The 21,380-nt window shown below is 44.3% G+C and overlaps 2 protein-coding genes across 2 annotated transcripts in view; both read right to left on the bottom strand.

Moving 5' to 3' along the window:
* Positions 1-21,380, bottom strand: part of LOC141077459 (uncharacterized) — a 261,894-nt gene that overhangs the window by 22,756 nt on the left and 217,758 nt on the right. The window lies entirely within an intron of this gene.
* On the bottom strand, positions 3,911-19,444 carry LOC141077450 (uncharacterized). The gene is made up of 2 exons (XM_073564397.1): positions 19,362-19,444; positions 3,911-5,385 (listed from the first exon to the last, which is right to left on the bottom strand). Exon 2 carries the CDS (start codon positions 5,231-5,233, stop codon positions 4,025-4,027), a length of 1,209 nt encoding a protein of 402 aa, XP_073420498.1. The 5' UTR covers positions 5,234-5,385; positions 19,362-19,444; the 3' UTR covers positions 3,911-4,024.

Here is a 21,380-nt window from a genome sequence, read left to right as displayed (position 1 = left end):
GTGGAGCCCCTGGAGCAGACAATTAGGAGGATGGCTTCGGTTAAAGGGTTCAGATATGGCTTGGTAGAAGAAAAAGTATCACTGTATGCAGATGATGTGTTGCTTTATTTGGAGGATTCCGGAGAGTCGTTGTTGAGAGCAATGGAAATTATTAAAACATTTAGGTCCATATCGGGATTAGAAATTAACTGGGAAAAATCCACTGTCATGGCTGTAGATGATTGTGTTGTTGATTTGCCAGTGTCGGGGGAGGGTAGTAGGTTGGCAGTGGTGCGACAGTTTAAATACCTGGGCATTCAGGTGACACTTCTGATTTCGAGCTATGCAGATTTGAATCTGATTCCACTGCTGAGTACGTTTTGGAGTAAAGTAGGGGTGTGGTGTAAACTGTATCTTTCAGTAGTGGGAAGAATTCATCTGATTAAGATGATTTTGATGCCCCAACTGCTATACGCCTTGCACAATGCCCCTATCTGGTTCCCTAAGCGGTGGTTTCGTGCTATTTACTCTATATTTAGGGATCTTGTGTGGGGAAAAAAGCAGCCAAGGATCAGACTTGAGATATTACAGAGGCCCAAGGATGGAGGGGGACTGGCGCTTCCGAACCCTTGGATTTATTACTTAGCTGCTCATGGCCAACAGATGAGGGGGTGGAGGGATGTGTCTGGGGCTGGTTCAATACAAAGGGTCTTGGTCCAGGTGACGGGGAGGGATCCCTTGGTTCAGGGGTTGGAGGCAGGAAGGTTTAGGAAGTTGGGTTTGATGTATCCTACTTTAGCGCTGATACATAAAGTCTGGGAAGCAATTAAAAAGATGAGGGGTTTGGAACACTTGACAAATTTTTCCCCGATATGGCAAAATGAGACTCTACCAGAATTTGTTAAAATGGGAGAATTTAAAAATTGCATGAGACTGGGAATACAGTACATGGTTCAGGTGCAGGACGCGCAGAGACTGGTGCCGTTTGGAAAGTTCCAGGAAGATTACGGGCTACGGGAGGTCTGCAGATTTCAATATGGGCAGTGTAGGCATGCTTATGGTACGCAGAGTAGGACGATGAATATGGAGGTTCACAAGGATATATTGATTATGTCTGTGCAGAGGGGGGAACAAAAGGGGTAGTGTCGGGCATTTATTAGGATCTAATGCATACTTTTTTAAATAATTATCCTATTAGAGCACAGGGGAAATGGGAGGAGTTGGGTAAAATAGAGGAAGATAAATGGGAAGTGATTATGGAATATATACCCCAATTATCGCTGAGTGAACCGGGCAGACTCTCGCAGATATATGTACTCCATAGAGTATATAGGACTCCTGGATGGCTGTATAGAGCGGGTCTGAGACAGACTTCTGAGTGTCCTCGGTGCCGAATGGAGGGGGCTGGAGTTCTCTATATGTTATGGCAGTGTCCAAATCTGAACCCATATTGGACGGTGGTGCGTAATGCCATAGGAGGCGCGTATGGTTGTAGGATTGAGAGGGATCCTGTGGTGTGTATACTGGGATATGTGGAGGAGGTCCAGGTACATAATAAATATAAGGTGGCTATAGCTAGATTATTATATATTGCGCAAAAACTGATCGCCAGACACTGGATAAATGAAGATCCGCCGACACTGAGGGAATTTTTCAGACAATCTGACTATATTGTGAATACGGAAAAAAACATTTACATTAAAAGAAAAGGCAAAAGAACATCTGAGACACTGTGGACACCTTGGGTGGAGAGAAGATGACCCTGAACTTAGGTTACACCATGCATTATTTGCTGCTCTTGTATGTAATGGGGGGGAGAGAATTTCTGAAACTAATGTCCATTGTTAATGCTGTTCTCATTGCGATTTTTGTTCTTTTGTTTTGTACCTTAAATTTGGTTAAATAAAAATTTATCTGATTTAAAAAAAACTATATGGGCCCACTCACCCTGACAGTGCATTTGTTTGGAGGTCTGGGCAGGTCAGCATCTCTGCCTCTTTGCTGTGTTTTAAATTATATTTTGCACAAATTATATTTACCCAAATTATATTTTCTTGTCTTAACTCTATACTATTTAACATTAGAAGCTGTGTATTTTTGTAGTTATTTGTATGTATACATGATTGATTACCACTTCTGTCTGTAAAAACAATCCCTTTTAACCCCTTTCTGACATTGGGTGTAAATGTACGCTGTCAGACTCCGTCCTTTTGATGTGAGCCACGGCGCTGAGCCTACATCTTTTCTCGCACATGATGGGCCAGAAATCCCGCACATCAGTGACCCTGTCACATGAGCGCGGGTCACTGATGAGTTAGCATGACAACCAGAAGTCTCCAGCCGACCTCTATGGTTGTCACTGCCGGATCCTATGAGCGCTGCCAAGTGGTTGGCGCTCATAGCAAGTGAGCAACTCTTCTACATACAGGTGATCTGAGCATTGCCTGTATGTAGCAGAGCCGATCAGGTTATAGCAGCTTCTAGCCTCCCATTGAGACTATTGAAGCATGCCTGTGGAGACATGGGGTGGTCAGCGGGTGCCCCCGTCCACAGGCTGAAACCACATGAATCAGGGATCGTCCCACCGAGCGCCGGCTCTCCCTTTAACATGGGCATAACGCTACTCAGACAACACACAGTGAGGGTAAAACAGTGTGGCAATGCTTTTTTGAACCACAAAACAGGCAGATAACACATAGAACAGTCCCAGCAAAATACCCAACAGAGTGCACATTACAGAGTCTCATCCTTCCGCTGATTCGCTCCCAGGATCGCTACCCCACCTGTGGCACACACAGAGAGGAGGTAAGGATAAGCGTAGGAAGATGACAATCCATTCAGTCCATACAAGGTAAGAGGCCAGTTGATCCGAGGATCACAACCTGGCTTCTCCAAATGTATCCATGGTTCAGCAATAGTAGATCTGTATAGATCTGTATTCTTCCAACCGAGGCTGAAAACCCCTAGGTTGTTTCCTGTAGAATGATAGATCCATGTCTCTCGTGATGTAAAAACTATATGAAGTATATAGTTTGAAGTCTGGGATCTGCCTATATGGGGCTAGTTTTCTGTTTCGGATAACATGATACATGATTTTAATTGTTTTTTGTCCAGTCTCGCTTGAATATAGATCAATATTAAATAGTCACCTGATGACGCCTTTGGTGATCACAATGAAACCCATAGAAATGAGAGGCTTGGAGAGTGAGTGTGTATACATCACCTCACCCTATATACTGAAATGTGGGGTGTTTTTTTCTCTTAGTCACCTACTGACTAACCTTCAGGGGGTGAATTATGGGTATAGTTTTACATCTGGAATTAATGAAGTTTAGTTTTATCCCTTTGTCAGCAAACATGAGGAATGACAAGAGACAACCCATTTAAGAAGATTCAATTTTGGTTAAAACTATTCCAACACTATGAACATAAAAAGGCTTCCCACTATGTGACATCTCTGATGTTTATTAACAGCTGATTTCCTAGTAAAATATTTCCCACATTAAGAAAATAAAAAAGACTTCTCCCCTGTGTGACTGCTCTGATGTTTAACAAGAAGCGCTTTCCGGTTAAAATATTTCCCAGATTCTGAACAGGAAAAAGGCTTCTCCCCTGTGTGGGTTCTCTGGTGAGGTGGCTCAGTAGTTATCTCTGCAGCCTTGTAGTGCTGTAATCCTGGGTTCAACTTCCCACCAAGGACAACATCTGCAAGGAGTTTGTATGTTCTTCCCGTGTTTGCGTGGGTTTCCTCCTGCATTTCAAAGACATACTGATAGGGAATTTACATTGTTATCCGCATTGGGGACAGTGATGATAATGTGTGCAAACTGAAAAGGGCTGCGGAATATGTAAGCGCTATATAAAAAGATAGATTATTATTAGTAAGATTCCATTTCTGGTTAAAACATTACCACATTATGAACAGGAAAAATGGCTTCTCTGATGTGATCAAGATTTATTTTTCATTTAACAAGAAAGAAGTTTCTCCCCTGTGTGTTATTTGGTGTGGAACAAGACTCCCTTTCTGGCTAAAAATTGTTCCACATTATGAACATGAAAAAGGTTTCTCCCCTGTGTGAATTCTCTGGTGTCTAACAAAATGTGATTTATGTGCAAAACATTTCCCACATTCTGAACAGCAAAAAGGCTTCTCCCCTGTGTGAGTTTTATGGTGATTAACCAAATCTGATTTCAGCTTAAAACATTTCCCACATTCTGAACAGGAAAAAGGCTTCTCCCCTGTGTGAGTTCTATGGTGATAAACCAATTGTGATTTCCGGTTAAAACATTTCCCACATTCTGAACAGGAAAAAGGCTTCTCCCCTGTGTGAGTTCTCTGGTGTCTAACAAAATCTGATTTATGTGCAAAACATTTCCCACATTCTGAACAGGAAAAAGGCTTCTCCCCTGTGTGAGTTCTCTGGTGAGTAACCAAATCTGTTTTCTGGTTAAAACATTTCCCACATTCTGAACAGGAAAAACGCTTCTCCCCTGTGTGAGTTCTATGGTGATTAACCAAATCTGATTTCTGGTTAAAACATTTCCCACATTCTGAACATGAAAAAGGCTTCTCCCCTGTGTGAATTCTCTGGTGTCTAACAAAATGTGATTTATGTGCAAAACATTTCCCACATTCTGAACAGCAAAAAGGCTTCTCCCCTGTGTGAGTTTTATGGTGATTAACCAAATCTGATTTCAGGTTAAAACATTTCCCACATTCTAAACAGGAAAAAGGCTTCTCCCCTGTGTGAGTTCTATGGTGATAAACCAATTGTGATTTCCGGTTAAAACATTTCCCACATTCTGTACAGGAAAAAGGCTTCTCCCCTGTGTGAGTTCTCTGGTGTCTAACAAAATCTGATTTATGTGCAAAACATTTCCCACATTCTGAACAGGAAAAAGGCTTCTCCCCTGTGTGAGTTCTCTGGTGAGTAACAAAATGTGATTTCTGTATAAAACATTTCCCACATTCTGAACAGGAAAAAGGCTTCTCCCCTGTGTGAGTTCTCTGGTGAGTAACAAAATGTGATTTAAGTGCAAAACATTTCCCACATTCTGAACAGCAAAAAGGCTTCTCCCCTGTGTGAGTTTTATGGTGATTAACCAAATCGGATTTCTGGTTAAAACATTTCCCACATTCTGAACATGAGAATGACTTCTTTGCTTTAGTAGCAGGTTGTTTTTTAATGCCTCTTTTGTGACATTGATTTCCCTTATTAGTCAGTAATGAATCAGAAGATGGGACCCGTTTCATAGGATCAGATGACAGATCTTTGCTGTGAATGGATGATGATATATCTGGAGTAACAGCAATCACTTCAGTTGTATCTTGTTGTATCTCAAGATGATCAGATTTAAAAATTGAAGATGTCAGCTGTCCCTCTGATCTCCTGGTACAGTCATCTGCTAAGATAAAAAACTATTATTTATTAATAAAATATCCTTGAGTTTTATATTTTTGAACATTTCTACTTACGGTAGCTTGCCATTTTTATGGACAGCTTATGTAAAAACCTTTAATTATTTACCAAGACAATGACAGTTCACAGTCTAATAGAAAACCTTGTTGGATGAACCAGTAGTGTGCGGTGTTCAACTGTTTCTTCATTCTGCCTTACAAATAACAAATATAAAGAAACCAATCAATGTTATGTAGGCGAAAATAATACCAATTCTCATCTCACAAAAACAAGTCCCCACTCAGGTCCATCATCTGTCAATGGAAAAACAGAGGTTCCCGCACTATTAGTGGCTGAAAGGCTGCTGAAAAGCAACAAGGTTTCTATAAACCAATCCAGCAAAATCCGCTCTCATTTCGGAGTCTTGCAGTGTGCGCAAACAGCATTTAGGCTGTGCTCACACGTAGCGTTTTTTTCGCGCTTTTTCCACGGATTTGCCAAAAAATCCGCTCAAAAAAACGATTAAAATACACTTCCTATTCATTTCTATGCATTTTGCACTTTTTGTGCATATTGATGTTTTTTACCGCGAAAAAACAAAACCGCTTCGCTGTAAAAACGCAGCATGCTCATTAATTTCACGGATTTTTCCGCATTTCTGGCTAGTTCTATGTGTATGGAATTGCGCGGAAAAAAAACGCATAAAAACCGTGCTTTTTTTTCGCAAAAACCATGCAAAAAACACACGGAAAACGCGCAGAAAAAACGTGCGGTTTCTGGGAAGGAATTTTCTGCATACATGTGCACATAGCCTTAGGATCCCTGTATTTAGCAATATTATAGTGAGAAGAACCCACTTAATTTGCGGTGTCTCCTGGAGCACAATCTGGGCACTATGTGCTGGGTAAGAAAATGGCAAATGTGTAATTTTCACTCTCCAACATCCACTGCATGTTAATTTCCGGAAAGTGGCTGTAGAGTCAAAATATTCACTCCTCCTACACACATGGTCTAAATTGTTGGTACCCCTCGTTTAAGGACAGAAAAACCCACAATGGTCACAGAAATAACTTGAATCTGACAAAAGTAATAATAAATCAAAAATCTATGAAAATTAACAAATGAAAGTCAGACATTGCTTTTCAACCATGCTTCCACAGAATTTAAAAAAGGAAAACTCATGAAATCGGCCTGGACAGAAATGACGGTTCCCTTAACTAAAATATTTTGTTGCACAACCTTTTGAGGCAATCACTGCAATCAAACGATTCCTGTACCTGTCACTGAGACTTCTGCACCTCTCGACAGGTATTTTGGCCCACTCGTCTCGTGTGTGAAGGTTGCCTTTTCCAGATGAAATGTTTCAGCTCTTTCCAAAGGTGCTCATTAGAATTTAGGTCAGGGCTCATAGAAGGCCACTTCAGCACAGTCCAATATTGTCCTCTTAGCCATTCTTGCCTGTTTTTAGCTGTGTATTGTGTCATTATCCTGTTGCAAGATCCATGACCTGCGACTGAGATCAAGATTTCTGACATCGGGCAGCACATTTCTCTCTAGAATCCCTTGATAGTCTTGAGATTTCATTGTACCCTGCAGATTCTAGACACCCTGTGCCAGATGCAGCAAAGCAGCCCCAGAACGTACAAAGTCTCCTCCATGTTTCACAGTAGGAACAGTGTTCTTTTTGTGATATGCCTCATTTTTCCGTCTATGAACATAGAGCTGATGTGCCTTGCCAGAAAGTTCCATTTTTATCTCATCTGTCCTTCGGAAATTCTCCCAGAAGCTTTGTAGCTTGTCAACATGTAGTTTGGCAAATTCCAGTCTGTTTTTCATGATTTTTTTTTCAACAATGGTGTCCTCCTTGGTCATCTCCCATGAAGTCCTCTTTGGCTCATACAACGACGGATGGTGCGATCTGACACCGATGTTCCTTGAGCTTAAACTTCACCTATAATCTGTTTAGAAGTTTTTCTGGGCACTTTTGTTACCATTCATATTATCCATCTATTTGATTTGTCATCAATTTTCCTCATATGGTCATGTCCAGGGAGGTTGGCTACAGTCCCATGGATATTAAATTTCTGAATAATATGTGCAACTTTAGTCACAAGAACATGAAGCTGCTTGGAGATGGTCTTATAATTTTTACCTGTAAGGGGCCTGTCACACTAAGCGATATCGCTAGCAATATCGCTATAACGTCACTGGTTTTTGTGACGTTATAGCGATATTGCTAGCGATATCGCTGTCTGAACATCCTGGACCGTTTCTTGTCGTCAGCCTCCTGCTGGGCTTCCTGTGGCGCCGACGAGCGATTGGTGGATGCGGGCGGGAGGACGTCAGGATCGCCTCGTCTGACAAGTAAGTAGCGACCCCCGACCCCTGCGATGTCGCTGGTGAGATTTGCCTGTGTGGCAGCTCACTAGCGACCACTTAGCGATGCACCAGAGATCCTGACTGCGTCATATCGCTGGTCGGGATCGCTGGTGCATCGCTAAGTGTGACAGTATCTTAACATGTTTGTCTATAACTTTCTTTCTAATCTCCTGAGACAAATCTTTCCTTCTCTTCCTCTGGTCCATGGTGAGTGTGATACGCACCATGTCAACACACAGCACAGTGAGTATCTGTAGCCTCCTCTATACAGGCCACTCACTGATTCCAGGATTGTAGACACCTGTGATGCTAATTAGTGAACACCCCGCGATTTACACATTCTGTGGAAGCTTGATTGAAAAGCAATGTCTGACTTCCAATTGCTCATTTCCATAGATTTTTTCTTTATTATTACTTTTGTCAGATTCAAGTTATTTCTGTGACCATTGTGGGTTTTTCTGTCATTAAAAGAGGGGTACCAACAATTTTGACCCCGTGTGTATAGAATACAACCATCAGTGAATTAATTAATAACATGGAATCACTTTATGGGGATTTTGACTATTCTGGTTTTCTGTCATTTAATTATATTAGGGCTTCTGCATATGGTGTGTCCAATCTCATCTGGGATCTGTTCCTGCTGTCCAGCTGGAGTAATCTGCTCCCTACTTCAGCCAATTGTAAAGTACCACACCCTACTAAAGCACAAAGCACATGGCCGGAATCTCCCAGATACAGCGCTGTTCTCCTCAGGTTCAGTCCTCTGTGCTCAGCTTGTGGCTTGTGTATTTGTTTCCTGCTCTGACCGTGGCCCGTTTACTGACTACTCTTGTGTCTTCTGATTCTGTGTTCTGTCCTTCTGGTTCTGTCCCAGCTACCTGACTATTCTTCTTGCCATCTAACACCACAGAATAGCAGGTAACACCATGGTCCAAGCCTAGGGGTCCCAGTGTAAGTCCAGATTCCATGTAAGGGTGTTATAGGGCGATGAGCAAGGCAATCCTTGGGATATGGAAAGCATGTTCATGGTGGACATCTTTTGAGCTGCCAGGTGACCATGAACAGTGCTCCCCATACATTGTGTCTGCAAACTATTCCAGCTAGATCTGCATTCAAACAGCTAAATGGCGCTCCTTCCCTTCTGAACACTGCCATGTGCCCAGACAGTAGTGTACAACCGTATGTAGGGTATAGTGCGAAGCTGGAGAATAATCTGTAAGATCCATTTGTTTTCTATTATCCTTTGTGAATAATTTATCACCACATAAAGTGACACACGTCAGATATTAATAATGGGGCCTGATTAGGAACACAAAACTGGCTGCAGGAAGAGGTTAAATCAGAGGATTTTGGACACTACTGTAATCAAACACTGTGACTATAGACAATAACATCTACTGAAATGATCAAACTCCACAGTCTCCATCAGTAATAAATGAGCAGCTAGTGGTGAAACCTCTCTGGGGTAATTAGAGTATGGGGCTCGGTGACGTCACAATCTAAACTATTGTAAGCTCCAATATTTTCTGTCAGATGAGTTTCAAGAAGAAATATTACACATTTATAGAGAACTGTGTATAATAGTACAGAGCTGAGATGTCTTAAAGGGAACCTGTCAGCAGGATTGTGCTCAGTAACCTACAGACACTGTCAGGTCAGCGCCGTTATACTGATTACAATGATACCTGGTGATGAAATCCGTCTTGTGGTTGTTGTGTAATCTGTATTTGTAGTTTTCAGTTAATGAGATTCTCGTGCTCTGGGGCGGGGCTGTGGGCGGGGTTTTATGTGGTGCTCTGATTACATATTCATCTGTATTGGCTTATGACAGGTCGCTGATCCCTCACTGACCTGCCCCCATTATTACATAATGCATATAATCAAGAAAAACACATCCAGCCCATAAACTGAACTTGGTCCACACCCTAAATCAAGTTTCTGAGACTGGGATAAAAGGCTGCTACTATATATAAGTGTAACTGAATTTTATACTATTAGGATTTGTACTGTGTTTTTATGATACCTGATGAAGGATATACACTGTATCCGAAACGCGTTGTCTCTCTTTTTTAACCTATGAAATAAAAAAATATGGAATATCATCTTTGGATGTGAGTCCTGGGAAGCGCTGCCGTTTATGGGCTGGATGTGCCTTTCTTGATTTACTCATCCTGTGTGAGCCTGAACCCGGCTCTTTCACTTGGATCCACCCGAGGCAAGCTGCAAGCCCTGTCTTCAGAGAAGTATTCCAAAAGGAAGGATTTTTGAGGATACATAATCCAAAGCTATATTAGTCTTCTATCAGGTGAGTGCATAAAATTGTGCACCCTTTAAAGACTACAATATTGTGTTTACGCACTTAGGGCGCCGCAAATTGTCTGTTCTTCTCTCCCAAACAGGGGTTTTTTTGCATAATGCATATAATAGCATTGATATCACTGTTGATAATGCCTATAATTGTCACGTCCGCCATGTCTGTTTTGCCTCATGAACCCCTGGAGCGATGTGCATGCGCACCTTGTGTCTGCTATAACTGCTTGTTCCCTAGAGCAGTGTGCACACTCACCTCAGGTCTGCTGGGCTGCAGGATGCCTGCATTTCTGCTTTGCCTTCTGTGATCTCCTCGTCATGTCTAGAATCCCTGATCATGTGTCTTTCCAAGGATCCTGCACTGTCTGGTTCTGCAATCATCTCGTCATGTCTGAAACTCTGATCATGTGACCTTTACAGGGATCCTGCACTGTCCGGTTCTGCAGTCACCTCGTCATGTCTGAAACTCTGATCATGTGACCTTTACAGGGATCCTGCACTGTCCGGTTCTGCAGTCACCTCGTCATGTCTGAAACTCTGATCATGTGACCTTTACAGGGATCCTGCACTGTCCGGTTCTGCAGTCACCTCGTCATGTCTGAAACTCTGATCATGTGACCTTTCCTAGGATCCTGCACTGTCTGGCTCTGCAATTATCTCCTCATGTCTGACACCCTAATCATGTGACCGCACTCTGTGATCTTGGAGCATCTGAACTGGAAGTGCTCCCCTGGTCCTGACCTAGAAGAGGAGGTGCTATGCCCTATATTAGACGGCCCCTTCCTATGCCCAGTGCCTGATTATTGTGTTGCTTCCCTGCATGGCTCTTTGTCTGTGGGGTTGCTCCCTCTATTCTGTGCCCTTGCACTGTACTCGTATTCCGTCTCTTGTCTTGTGCCATGTCTTGTGTTGTCTCTCGTGCCATGTTTGTCTTTGCCTTGTAGTCCTTCCGCTGTTCTCTGCTTTAGCCTGTTTTGCTATGTCTCGCCTTAGCTATTCTTTGACTTGTAGTCCTTCCTCTGTTCTCTGCCTTGCCTGTTTCGCCATGTCTGGTCTTTGCTATTCTTAGCCTTGTAGTACTTCTAATGTTCTTGTCTCAGCCTGGTTTTCCACTCTCTGTCCTATGGTGCGCTCTTGCACATTTCCAAGTCTAGTCCCAAGGTTCTCCCTTGGCCTGGCTCTGGGTTTCGGCCTACGCTCCGCTGCTAGACTCTGTCCTCGCTCTGACCTGGCTCTGTTCCTGTCTATGTTCTGCTCCGTGTTCCTTGCCTTGTTCCTTGCCTTGTCGTGCTCTGAACCCTGGTGTGGCTCCTAGCACGCACCCTGCCCTGAACCTGGCATGGCTCCTAGAACGAAGGTTCCTTTGCCCGCCTCCTGTGCCAAGGTCGTGCCTCGTGCTGGCGTTACAGCCATGTGCACTGGCCAGTGAGGTGTGTCCCCCGCGTGGCTCCTAGCACGCGTCCTGCTCTGAACCTTGGCGTGGCTCCTAGCATGCACCCTGCCTTGAACCCTGGCGTGGCTCCTAGCACGCACCCTGCTTTGAACCCTTGGCGTGGCTTCTAGCACGCACCCTGCCCTGAACCTGGCGTGGCTCCTAGCACGAAGGTTCCTTTGCCCGCCTCCTGTGCCAAGGTCGTGCCTCGTGCTGGCGTTACAGCCGTGTGCACTGGCCAGTGAGGTGTGCGTCCCGCGTGGCTCCTAGCACGCGTCCTGCTCTGAACCCTGGCGTGGCTCCTAGCACGCACCCTGCCTTGAACCCTGGCGTGGCTCCTAGCACGCACCCTGCCTTGAACCCTGACCTTGGCGTGTCTCTATACACGCACTCTGTCTCGTACCTTGTGCTTTGGCGTGTCTTTACACATGCACCCTGTCTCGTTTTGTGAACCCTGGCATGTCCCCTACACACACACCTTGTCTTGCACCTAGCCTTGAACCCTGGCGTGTCCACTACACACACACCTTGCCTTGCACCTAGCCTTGGACCTTGGCGTGTTCCCTAACCGCACCATGCCTGGATATCTGTCGTCAGACACTTGCCCATAGCGTTTCCCTGAGCCGGCCGTCTGGTCCCAGCAGTCGTGGTGGCTCACCCCCTTGGTCTTGCCCCTGACACTCCCTGTATAGGGGGTGGATTCTCACAAGGTAAGCTCGCCCTCGGTGGGTGGGTGCCACGGCCCAGAGGGTCCACTCAAAAAAGGGCTCAGCAGGAGCTGAGCCTGTCACAATAATATTGTGGCTATTGTGAGGCTTAGAAAAAAATTACATCCAGCAAAATGACACCAGGGATGGCGGCGCCTGCACAGTAGCATCTATAAGAGAGGCTACTGGACAAGCGCCACTGGTGTCATTTTACTGGATGTAATTTTCTTTCTAAGCCTCACAATAGCCACAATATTATAGGCATTATCTATATATATTTGAAAAACTAATATTTAACAGCCAATGGCGCTGCGTGAGGGTATAACAGCTGCAAATTAGCAGACACTGCCACTATTTTGTCTGAATGTTAAAACAATTAAAATAAAAACAAAGAATTGCGCTAGTAATACCCACATATAATCACTCTCTTAGGCTGGTTTCACATTTGCGTTTTTTAGCGCTGGAAAAAAACACATATGTGCGCATGCGTTTTTTCCCCTATATTTAACATGGGTGCGCATACCTGCGCGCTTGTAAGCGCATGTATGCGATTTTCATGCGCTGCGTTTTTTTGGGGTGTGCGTTTGTATTTTCCAGACGCAGCATGTTGCATTTTTTGGCCCTGCAAAAAAGCGCATGCGCACATATGCGCACGTTTTGCGCTAAAAATGGCCATTATAGCCTATGGATGCGCATATGTGCGCACTGGCATGCTCATGTATGCGTTTTTTTGCATATGCGTTTTTTTTTTTTAACCATGGAATTTAGGGGTTTGGGTTAGAGTTAGGGTTAGTTAAGGGGGTTTAGGGTTAGGGTTTGGGTCAGGGTTAGGGTTAAGTATGGTTTGGTTAAGGGTTAGGGTCAGGGTTAGGGTCAGGATTAGGGTTAAGTATGGTTTGGTTAAGGGTTAGGGTCAGGGTTAGGGTCAGGGTTAGGGTCAGGGTTAGGGTCAGGGTTAGGGTCAGGATTAGGGTTAAGTATGGTTTGGTTAAAGGTTAGGGTTAGGGTCAGGGTTAGGGTTAAGTATGGTTTTGTTAAGGGTTAGGGTCAGGGTTAGGGTCAGGATTAGGGTTAAGTATGGTTTGGTTAAGGGTTAGGGTCAGGGTTAGGGTTAGGGTTATGGTCAGGGTTAGGGTTAGGGTTAAGTATGGTTTTGTTAAGGGTTAGGGTCAGGGTTAGGGTTAGGGTTAGTTAGGGTTTAGGGTTTGGGTTAGGGTTAAGTATGATTTGGTTAAGGGTTAGGGTCAGGGTTAGGGTTAGGGTTAGTAAAGTCATGGTTTGGGTTAGTGTGAGGGGCCACCTAATATTGGAAAAAAACGCAAACGCTGTAAAAACGCACTAAAAACGCATACAAACGCATAAAAACGCTGCGTTTTTTTCATGCATGCTCATAAAAATGCTTGAAAAAAACGCAGCAGTTGTATGCTTTTGTATGCGTTTTTTCAATGCGTTTTTTTGCGGGAAAAACGCGCTGCAAAAAAAAGCAAGTGTGAAATTAGCCTTAGTGGGAGGCAGGATTATTGTCTAGTGTTTCATATGTCTCCGTATAAGAACCTATATATCTCACTATAAAGAGAAAAACCACCCACATAAAACACTAACATCATAGAAAACAGGATTTCAAGTATAAACGTGTAAATATGTATATCTCACTACAACCAAGGAGCAAAACTTTTTTAAAAAAATGCAGCCAATCTTAATGTTCAATATACATTGGTGCGTCTCTCACCAAAGGAGGGGAATCGTACTGACCATTCAGGTTGTTGTTCAGACCATATGCGATGTGTGACAGTCTTGGATTCAGCACCTGGCAATTCCTCTCCTGATGAACTTTGATGAACTCCAATAGTGGTGAAATAGTAAGTCCAAAAAATTGAGGAGTAATAATGGGTAAAAAATGATATGGTCACCTCTAATATACTAACTGGCGATGCTCCGGCCGGTAGCAATCGCCCAGTCTCCCCAGTGCTGCAATGTCCGTGGACAATGGAACATGCAGCGGGAGACGCGGTAAATGCCGGCAAGGTACAGGACCTTGTGTGACGTCACAGTCACGTGTTAGGTCACGTGATCGGCAAAGTAAGACTGACAGAACTCGCAACCAATCCTACGCGTTTCGGAGGCTTACTGCCTCCTTCCTCAGGGATGTTTGCTGTCATTGAGGCGACACATATATACCCAGTCCATATAATGTATTGGACCTATTTATTGAAAGCAAATAATTCAATCTCGCTGTTTAAGCCATGTGGTCTAAGAGTGTTCATTTTAAATATCCACTCACTTTCTACTTTAGACATTTGTTCAATAAAATTTCCTTTTCTCCAGTTTTTCTTAACTATTCTAATACCAGTTACCGTAATACCACTAATAGAACCTCCATGATGTGTAAAAAAGTGATTGGAAAGAGGATGGCCAGTAAATTTATTGATAACATTACGAAGATGTTCAGCGATTCGGACCCACATTGGACGAATGGTTCTTCCAATATATAATTTGCCACATGGACAACTAAACCCATAAATAACCCCTTTAGTATTGCAATCAATAAAATCGGTGATTCTATTCTCAATCCCTTTATTAGTGATCATTTTTTGTTTTTTAGTGTTTAATTTTTTACATGGTCCACATTTCCTACACGAGAAAAAACCACATAAGAGATTTTGACCACCATTACTGTTAACGTTGGAAATTCTTGGAATTGAAGGTGCAATCAAATTACCAAGATTATTTGCCTTCCGAAAAACAAACCTCGGATACATAGGTAATGTTTCCCCAATAATTTTATCATTTTGTAAAATGTTCCAATGTCTATTGACAATGTTCCTAATAATCCTGACGTTCGAATTATATTGTAAAATAATCGGAATTTCATTTTTGACAAAAAAATCATTCGGAATCCGTTCTTTTGTAGAGTCCAATAATTGGTCCCTTTGTATTTTTCTAACTACTTCTGTAGTTTTTTCCAATAATTTTACATCATATCCCTTATGTTTAAACTTCATATTCATGGACTAGGCAGACAGTACCCATATTTTAAAACTTTTGAAAAATGTAGTGTGGCAGGATCACTACATTATGGGGACTCAGCAAACATCCCTGAGGAAGGAGGCAGTAAGCCTCCGAAACGCGTAGGATTGGTTGCGAGTTCTGTCAGTCTTACTTTGCCGATCACGTGACCTAACACGTGACTGTGACGTCACACAAGGTCCTGTACCTTGCCGGCATTTACCGCGTCTCCCGCTGCATGTTCCATTGTCCACGGACATTGCAGCACTGGGGAGACTGGGCGATTGCTACCGGCCGGAGCATCGCCCGTTAGTATATTAGAGGTGACCATATCATTTTTTACCCATTATTACTCCTCAATTTTTTGGACTTACTATTTCACCACTATTGGAGTTCATCAAAGTTCATCAGGAGAGGAATTGCCAGGTGCTGAATCCAAGACTGTCACACATCGCATATGGTCTGAACAACAACCTGTATGGTCAGTACGATTCCCCTCCTTTGGTGAGAGACGCACCAATGTATATTGAACATTAAGATTGGCTGCATTTTTTTAAAAAAGTTTTGCTCCTTGGTTGTAGTGAGATATACATATTTACACGTTTATACTTGAAATCCTGTTTTCTATGAAGTTAGTGTTTTATGTGGGTGGTTTTTCTCTTTATAGTGAGATATATAGGTTCTTATACGGAGACATATGAAACACTAGACAATAATCCTGCCTCCCACTAAGAGAGTGATTATATGTGGGTATTACTAGCGCAATTCTTTGTTTTTATTTTAATATATATATATATTTATCTTAAATTGTCTGTCATCCACTTCCGTCTGGATGTCGTCGAATCCCACAATCCACAGCGCCGCACCGGAAGTACGCCGACCGCCATATTGGAATACCAAAGTGATGGGTATTCCAATATGGCACATGCTGGTGATACCAGGCCCTCCCACAGTACCACCAGTGGGATACCGCCGGGACCCTCCCGCCACCACCGGACCCGCCGCTGCCTGCCCACCTACCTCTGTCACAGCCGGCAGTAAAGACCGCAGCTTGCGGCCTGTGCTGGAGATGGGGTGCGGGCGCCCTCTGGTGATGCCGCACCCCATCTCCAGCACAGGCCGCAAGCCACAGTCTTTCCTGCCAGCTGGCTGCTGCTAGAAACCCACCCCGCCTCTGGACCCGCCGCTGCCTGCCCATGTACATATACACACACGTACTCACATACACACATGTACTCACATACACACAGACACACCTCCAGCACAGGCCGCAAACCACCCTCTTTCCTGCCAGCTGTGACTGCACGGAGGTGGGTGCGCAGGCAGCTGCGGGACACACACACCCACATGTACACACACATACACTTCCCTCTCGATGCGATAACATCGGGCACACCTCTAGTCAACAATAATATCAATGCTATTATATGCATTATGTAATAATGGGGGCAGGTCAGTGAGGGGTCAGCGACCTGTCATAAGCCAATACAGATGAATATGTAATCAGAGCACCACATAAAGCCCCGCCCACAGCCCCGCCCCAGAGCACGAGAATCTCATTACTGAAAACTACAAATACAGATTACACAACAGTAAACCAGAGTTGCCCTCATTTATGGTGGACCATTGGAGCTACTATGGATCCTGAGCAGAAGATTAGAGAAAATAATATTGCTCCCCATTTCAGGAGAGATTGTGCAGTAATCTGAATTCCTTAGGATGGAAAACAATGTAATTTATGACGTGGAGTGACTCCATGACACCAGGGCTGGAGCCAACACATCTCCTGCAGGCGGGAATAAATGTATATTACAGCCCTCAGCCACGCACAGCTTAGAGATCTATCAGGGCACAGGTGGAATGTTTGTCCTGGAGATTATCACAATCCTCCTTGAAGTTAGTTGGTTTTAAAACAAATTGAAAAGTCAGGATAAAGCAAAACTCTGCTGTTATTCTACAGAAATTCACACTTAGCCTAAGGCCATGTGCACACGATGCAGATTTGCAGCGTTTCCGCAGCGGATTTTATCGCGCAGAAACGTTGCATATCCGCATTGTGATGTACAGTACCTTTAAAATGAATGAAAAAAAAAAAACCGCTGTGCAGACGCTGCGGATTTTTGCGCGCGGTTTTCCTGCGGTACAAAATCCGCAGCATGTTACTTCTTTTGTGCGGTTTTCTATCTCCCCTGTTACCAAATCCGCAGGGGGAAGACAGCAATGGAAAACCGCGTGAAAAATGGAAGAAATCCGCAGGAAAAATGCAGGTCATTTGACCTGCGGTTTTCTTCCATTCTGCACGGAAAAATCCGCAGGGCTCAAAACTCCGTCTGCACTCAGCCTAAATGTGCAGTGAGGTTATGTGCACACGTTGCGGAACTCCAGCGGAAGTTACCGCGAGAATTCCGGAATTCCATTCCGCGGGAAAATCGCATTTTAAATTCCCGCGATTTTCCCATGGAAAAACTTGCGTTTTGCAAGTGTAATTAGCTTGCAGAATGCTAGCATTTTCCAAGCGATCTGTAGCATCGCTTGGAGAACTGATTCACAGGTTGGTCACACTCGTCAAACATAGTGTTTGACGAGTGTGACCAACGTTTTACTATTGAGGCTGCCTATGCGGCATCAATAGTAAAAGATCTAATGTTAAAAATAGTAAAAAAAAAACAAATACAAAAATTGGGCCATATTCACCTTCTGGCGTCCCGCGCAGCGTCCCCAGGCCTCCGCAATCCTCTGGCAGATCCCGTTCCCAGTGATGCGGCAATGACCTTTGACGTCGCGGTCTCACGAGATCGCTACATGATCGCGACACACGACGTCAGCAAAGGCATTGCAATGCATTACTGGGAACGGGAGCTGCCGCGTGTATTGCTGAGGCCTGGGGACGCTGCGCGGGACGCCGGAAGGTGAATATAACCCGATTTTTTTATTTTAATTCTATTTTTTACAGGGATATGGTACCCAGAGCCTGGAGGACAGTCTCCTCTCCTCCGGACCGTGGGTACCATCCGCAAATGTTCTGCTTACTTTTCGCATAGTGGGCACAGCCACATGCGGAAATTAAGCAGAACAATGCATCCCTATGTGGGTGGAATCGCCGCGATTCCACAAATTAATGAGCATGCTGCGGATTTTACCGCGAAGCGATTCCACCGCGGGAAAAGCCGCAGCATTAGCACAGCATTGCAGAATCCCATAGGATTGCATGGGTTGCTGTTTTTTCGTGTTTTAGCGGCAAAATCGCACGGTAAAAACCACCGCGAAAAAAACGCGATGTGTGAACGCAGCCTTACTGTTGTTAATCATAAAAGGGAAGTTTGGCCAGAAAGACTGGAATCATGAGACATTCAGCAGCACAGAAGGGAGAGAAGATTCATCCGATAAGATCTCAGGGATCTAGGAAGCCAACAGCATCATTACCCTCCGCTTTCTCTTACTGGCCCAGCATAAGATTTTTCTTCAAGTGATTTTCTATCTTGTCAGCACATTCTACGTACGCTGTCATTTGGCTTTATAGTTACAGACCTGGGCAGGTAACGGTCAGCGTCTCCTAATGTGAAGGAGAGAATGGCTAATTCCTGTCTCTTTGTCTTGAGAATAAACTTCAGTTTTGTGCAAGCCTTTACTGAGAAAAGAGAAGACATCTAAGGCCGGGATCACACTACTGTGTGTGATGCGAGAAACTCGCACGAGTCTCTCACATCAACAGCCATGTGTTTCTATGCAGCTGCAGCTCCGGTCCTGAGTACAGGCGGCAGCGCTGGATGTTGATGCGAGAGACTCATGCGTTTCTTGTATCACACACGGTAGTGTGATTCCGGACTAACTCTGTGTTCGGTGTGACTCTTTAAGCGAGCTCTCGGCCTACATTGGGTCAGGTACAAGTAATCATATAGATCTCGCTATAAGGGATCACCCTCACACTAATACCAGGGGGTAGGTGGATCCTCCAGGTCGTAAGTTCTATAGAAAAGGGCTTTCAATGGCCAAAGTCATTTGAACAGTTTTGGGTGGAGGAGAATGTTGTGGTCTAGAGGCAAAATGGTGATCATGGTAATACGGCCGGACTACACCACCGATAAAGCAGCCACAGCCGGTGACTGAGAGGAATCTGTGACGTCTCTGCATTCAGTGGTTACTACTCACCTGGGTAGTCATATGTGGGAATCTCCTCTTTACACCGCTCATCATCTCTCACATATGTCTCTGTAGTATTAATATGGGTCAGATCTTCACCCTGAAACAAATATTGTAAGAGTCACAGACAGATGGAGAAGTCCCATCTATGATCAGCTCTAATCCTGCCATCTCCACCGCTCTCATTACACAAGTATAAAACATATAATACTGGTGGATAAAACAAGACTGAGCACAAGACCTTCACAGCCGTCTACACATCATAGGGGAGATCTCCTGACACCGTCTCTCCATCTACCTGATGATCCTGAGGAGCACTGGGATCTTCTTGGTTACAGTCCTGTGGAAGAAGAGGACGGGGACATCTCTCTGGTGTTGTCCTCTTACTGGATAGATCTGGAGGAAACACATACAGGGACTGAATTCATTCTCTACATACAGATAATTATAGGCCGTGTGTATTTAGTCCTGTCTATTACCTGGTGATGTGAGGGGCTGGGGAACCTCCATTATGATGTTCTTGTACAGATCTCTGTGTCCTTCTAAATACTCCCACTCCTCCATGGAGAAATAGACAGCGACATCCTGACACCTTATAGGAACCTGACACATACAATGATACCGTCATCCCCCGATCCCTTCATAGTGTTACTGTATAATGTCCCAGCATTCCCAGCAGTGTCACCTCTCCAGTCAGCAGCTCAGTCATCTTGTAGGTGAGTTCTAGGATCTTCTGGTCATTGATGTCCTCATGGATCAGAGGGTGAGGTGGAGGCACCGTGATTGGGCTCAGGAGTCTTCCCCATCCCTCAGACACAGGGTCCTGACAGCGATCACTAGAGGTCTTCTTCACCACTGTGTAATCCTGGTTATGGAGAGACACATTAATAAATCTCACTCCAGACATTTCCAGAGTCCTCACCTCTCCAGTTCTGTCCATCTGTTATTCCCATAGATAAGAATGATGTAATGTGACGCCATCAGAATCTCTCACCTCTCCAGTGAGACGGAAGAGGATCTCTAGGGTGAGGTGTAACATCCTCTCCGCCATCTTGTCTCTGTCCATATCCATCCTTGATGGGTAAATCAGGAAAATTCTCTTTTGTAGAAGATCTTCACTGAGAGGATCCGATATTGTAGAGACCTGAATGAGAAGAAGATGATCCGATGTAACATCATAAGAATCCTGTGTAATAATACAATGAGAGCAGCAATCTGCAGAGTCGGGAGATATGACTCTGCCAAACATATATATATACACATACACACATATATACAGAATATATCTATATTTATATAATTTCACCATCAAAGAAAGTAAGGACTGAAGCACTCACCGATCCATATTGAAAGTCCGTAGTTTATTTGTAGCAAAAGTTTAAAACTTCATGGCCGGGAGGCTGAAGAAAGGAGTGAGTAAACTCTGATGACGGCCTATCAGCGCTTCCACGGGTCAGCTATATATAACACATATATATATCTATTTATATAATCGTCTAACTCTGTCTGTCTGTAACGGAAATCCCGCGTCGCTGATTGGTCGTGGCCGGCAGGCCGCAACCAATTAGCGACAGGCGCAGTGCGCAGGCGCAGTCCGGAATTTGAAGGACACACGCCACCGCTACCGTCGGGAGATCAGCGGCGCTAGGAGTCGGGAGACTCCTCTGGACCGTGGGTACCATAAACCTGTAAAAATAGAATTAAAGCAAAAAATAGTGATATACTCACCCTCCGACGGCCCCCGGAGCTCTCCCGCCTCTAACCACGCAGCCGGCATCTTCCGTTCCCAGTAATGCTTTGCGAGAAAGACCGCTGATGACGTCGCAATCTCGCAAGCATCGCGCTCTCGCGAGAGTGACGTCATCTCCGGTAATTCGCGCTAAGCATAACTGGGAACGGAAGATGCCGGGAGCGTGGAGAGGAAAGAAAGAGTCCGGGGACCGTCGGAAGGTGAGAATAACCTTTTTTTAATTTTTTTTTATTCTTTTTTACATGCTATCTTTTACTATTGATGCTGCATAGGCATCA

This window comes from Dendrobates tinctorius, unplaced genomic scaffold (genome assembly GCF_039654945.1).
Source record: "Dendrobates tinctorius isolate UK_male_01 unplaced genomic scaffold, ASM3965494v1 ptg000452l, whole genome shotgun sequence".
NCBI lineage: Eukaryota > Metazoa > Chordata > Amphibia > Anura > Dendrobatidae > Dendrobates > Dendrobates tinctorius.
Note: the sequence above shows the minus strand (reverse complement) of the source record. Positions and strands in the feature narration are given on the sequence as shown.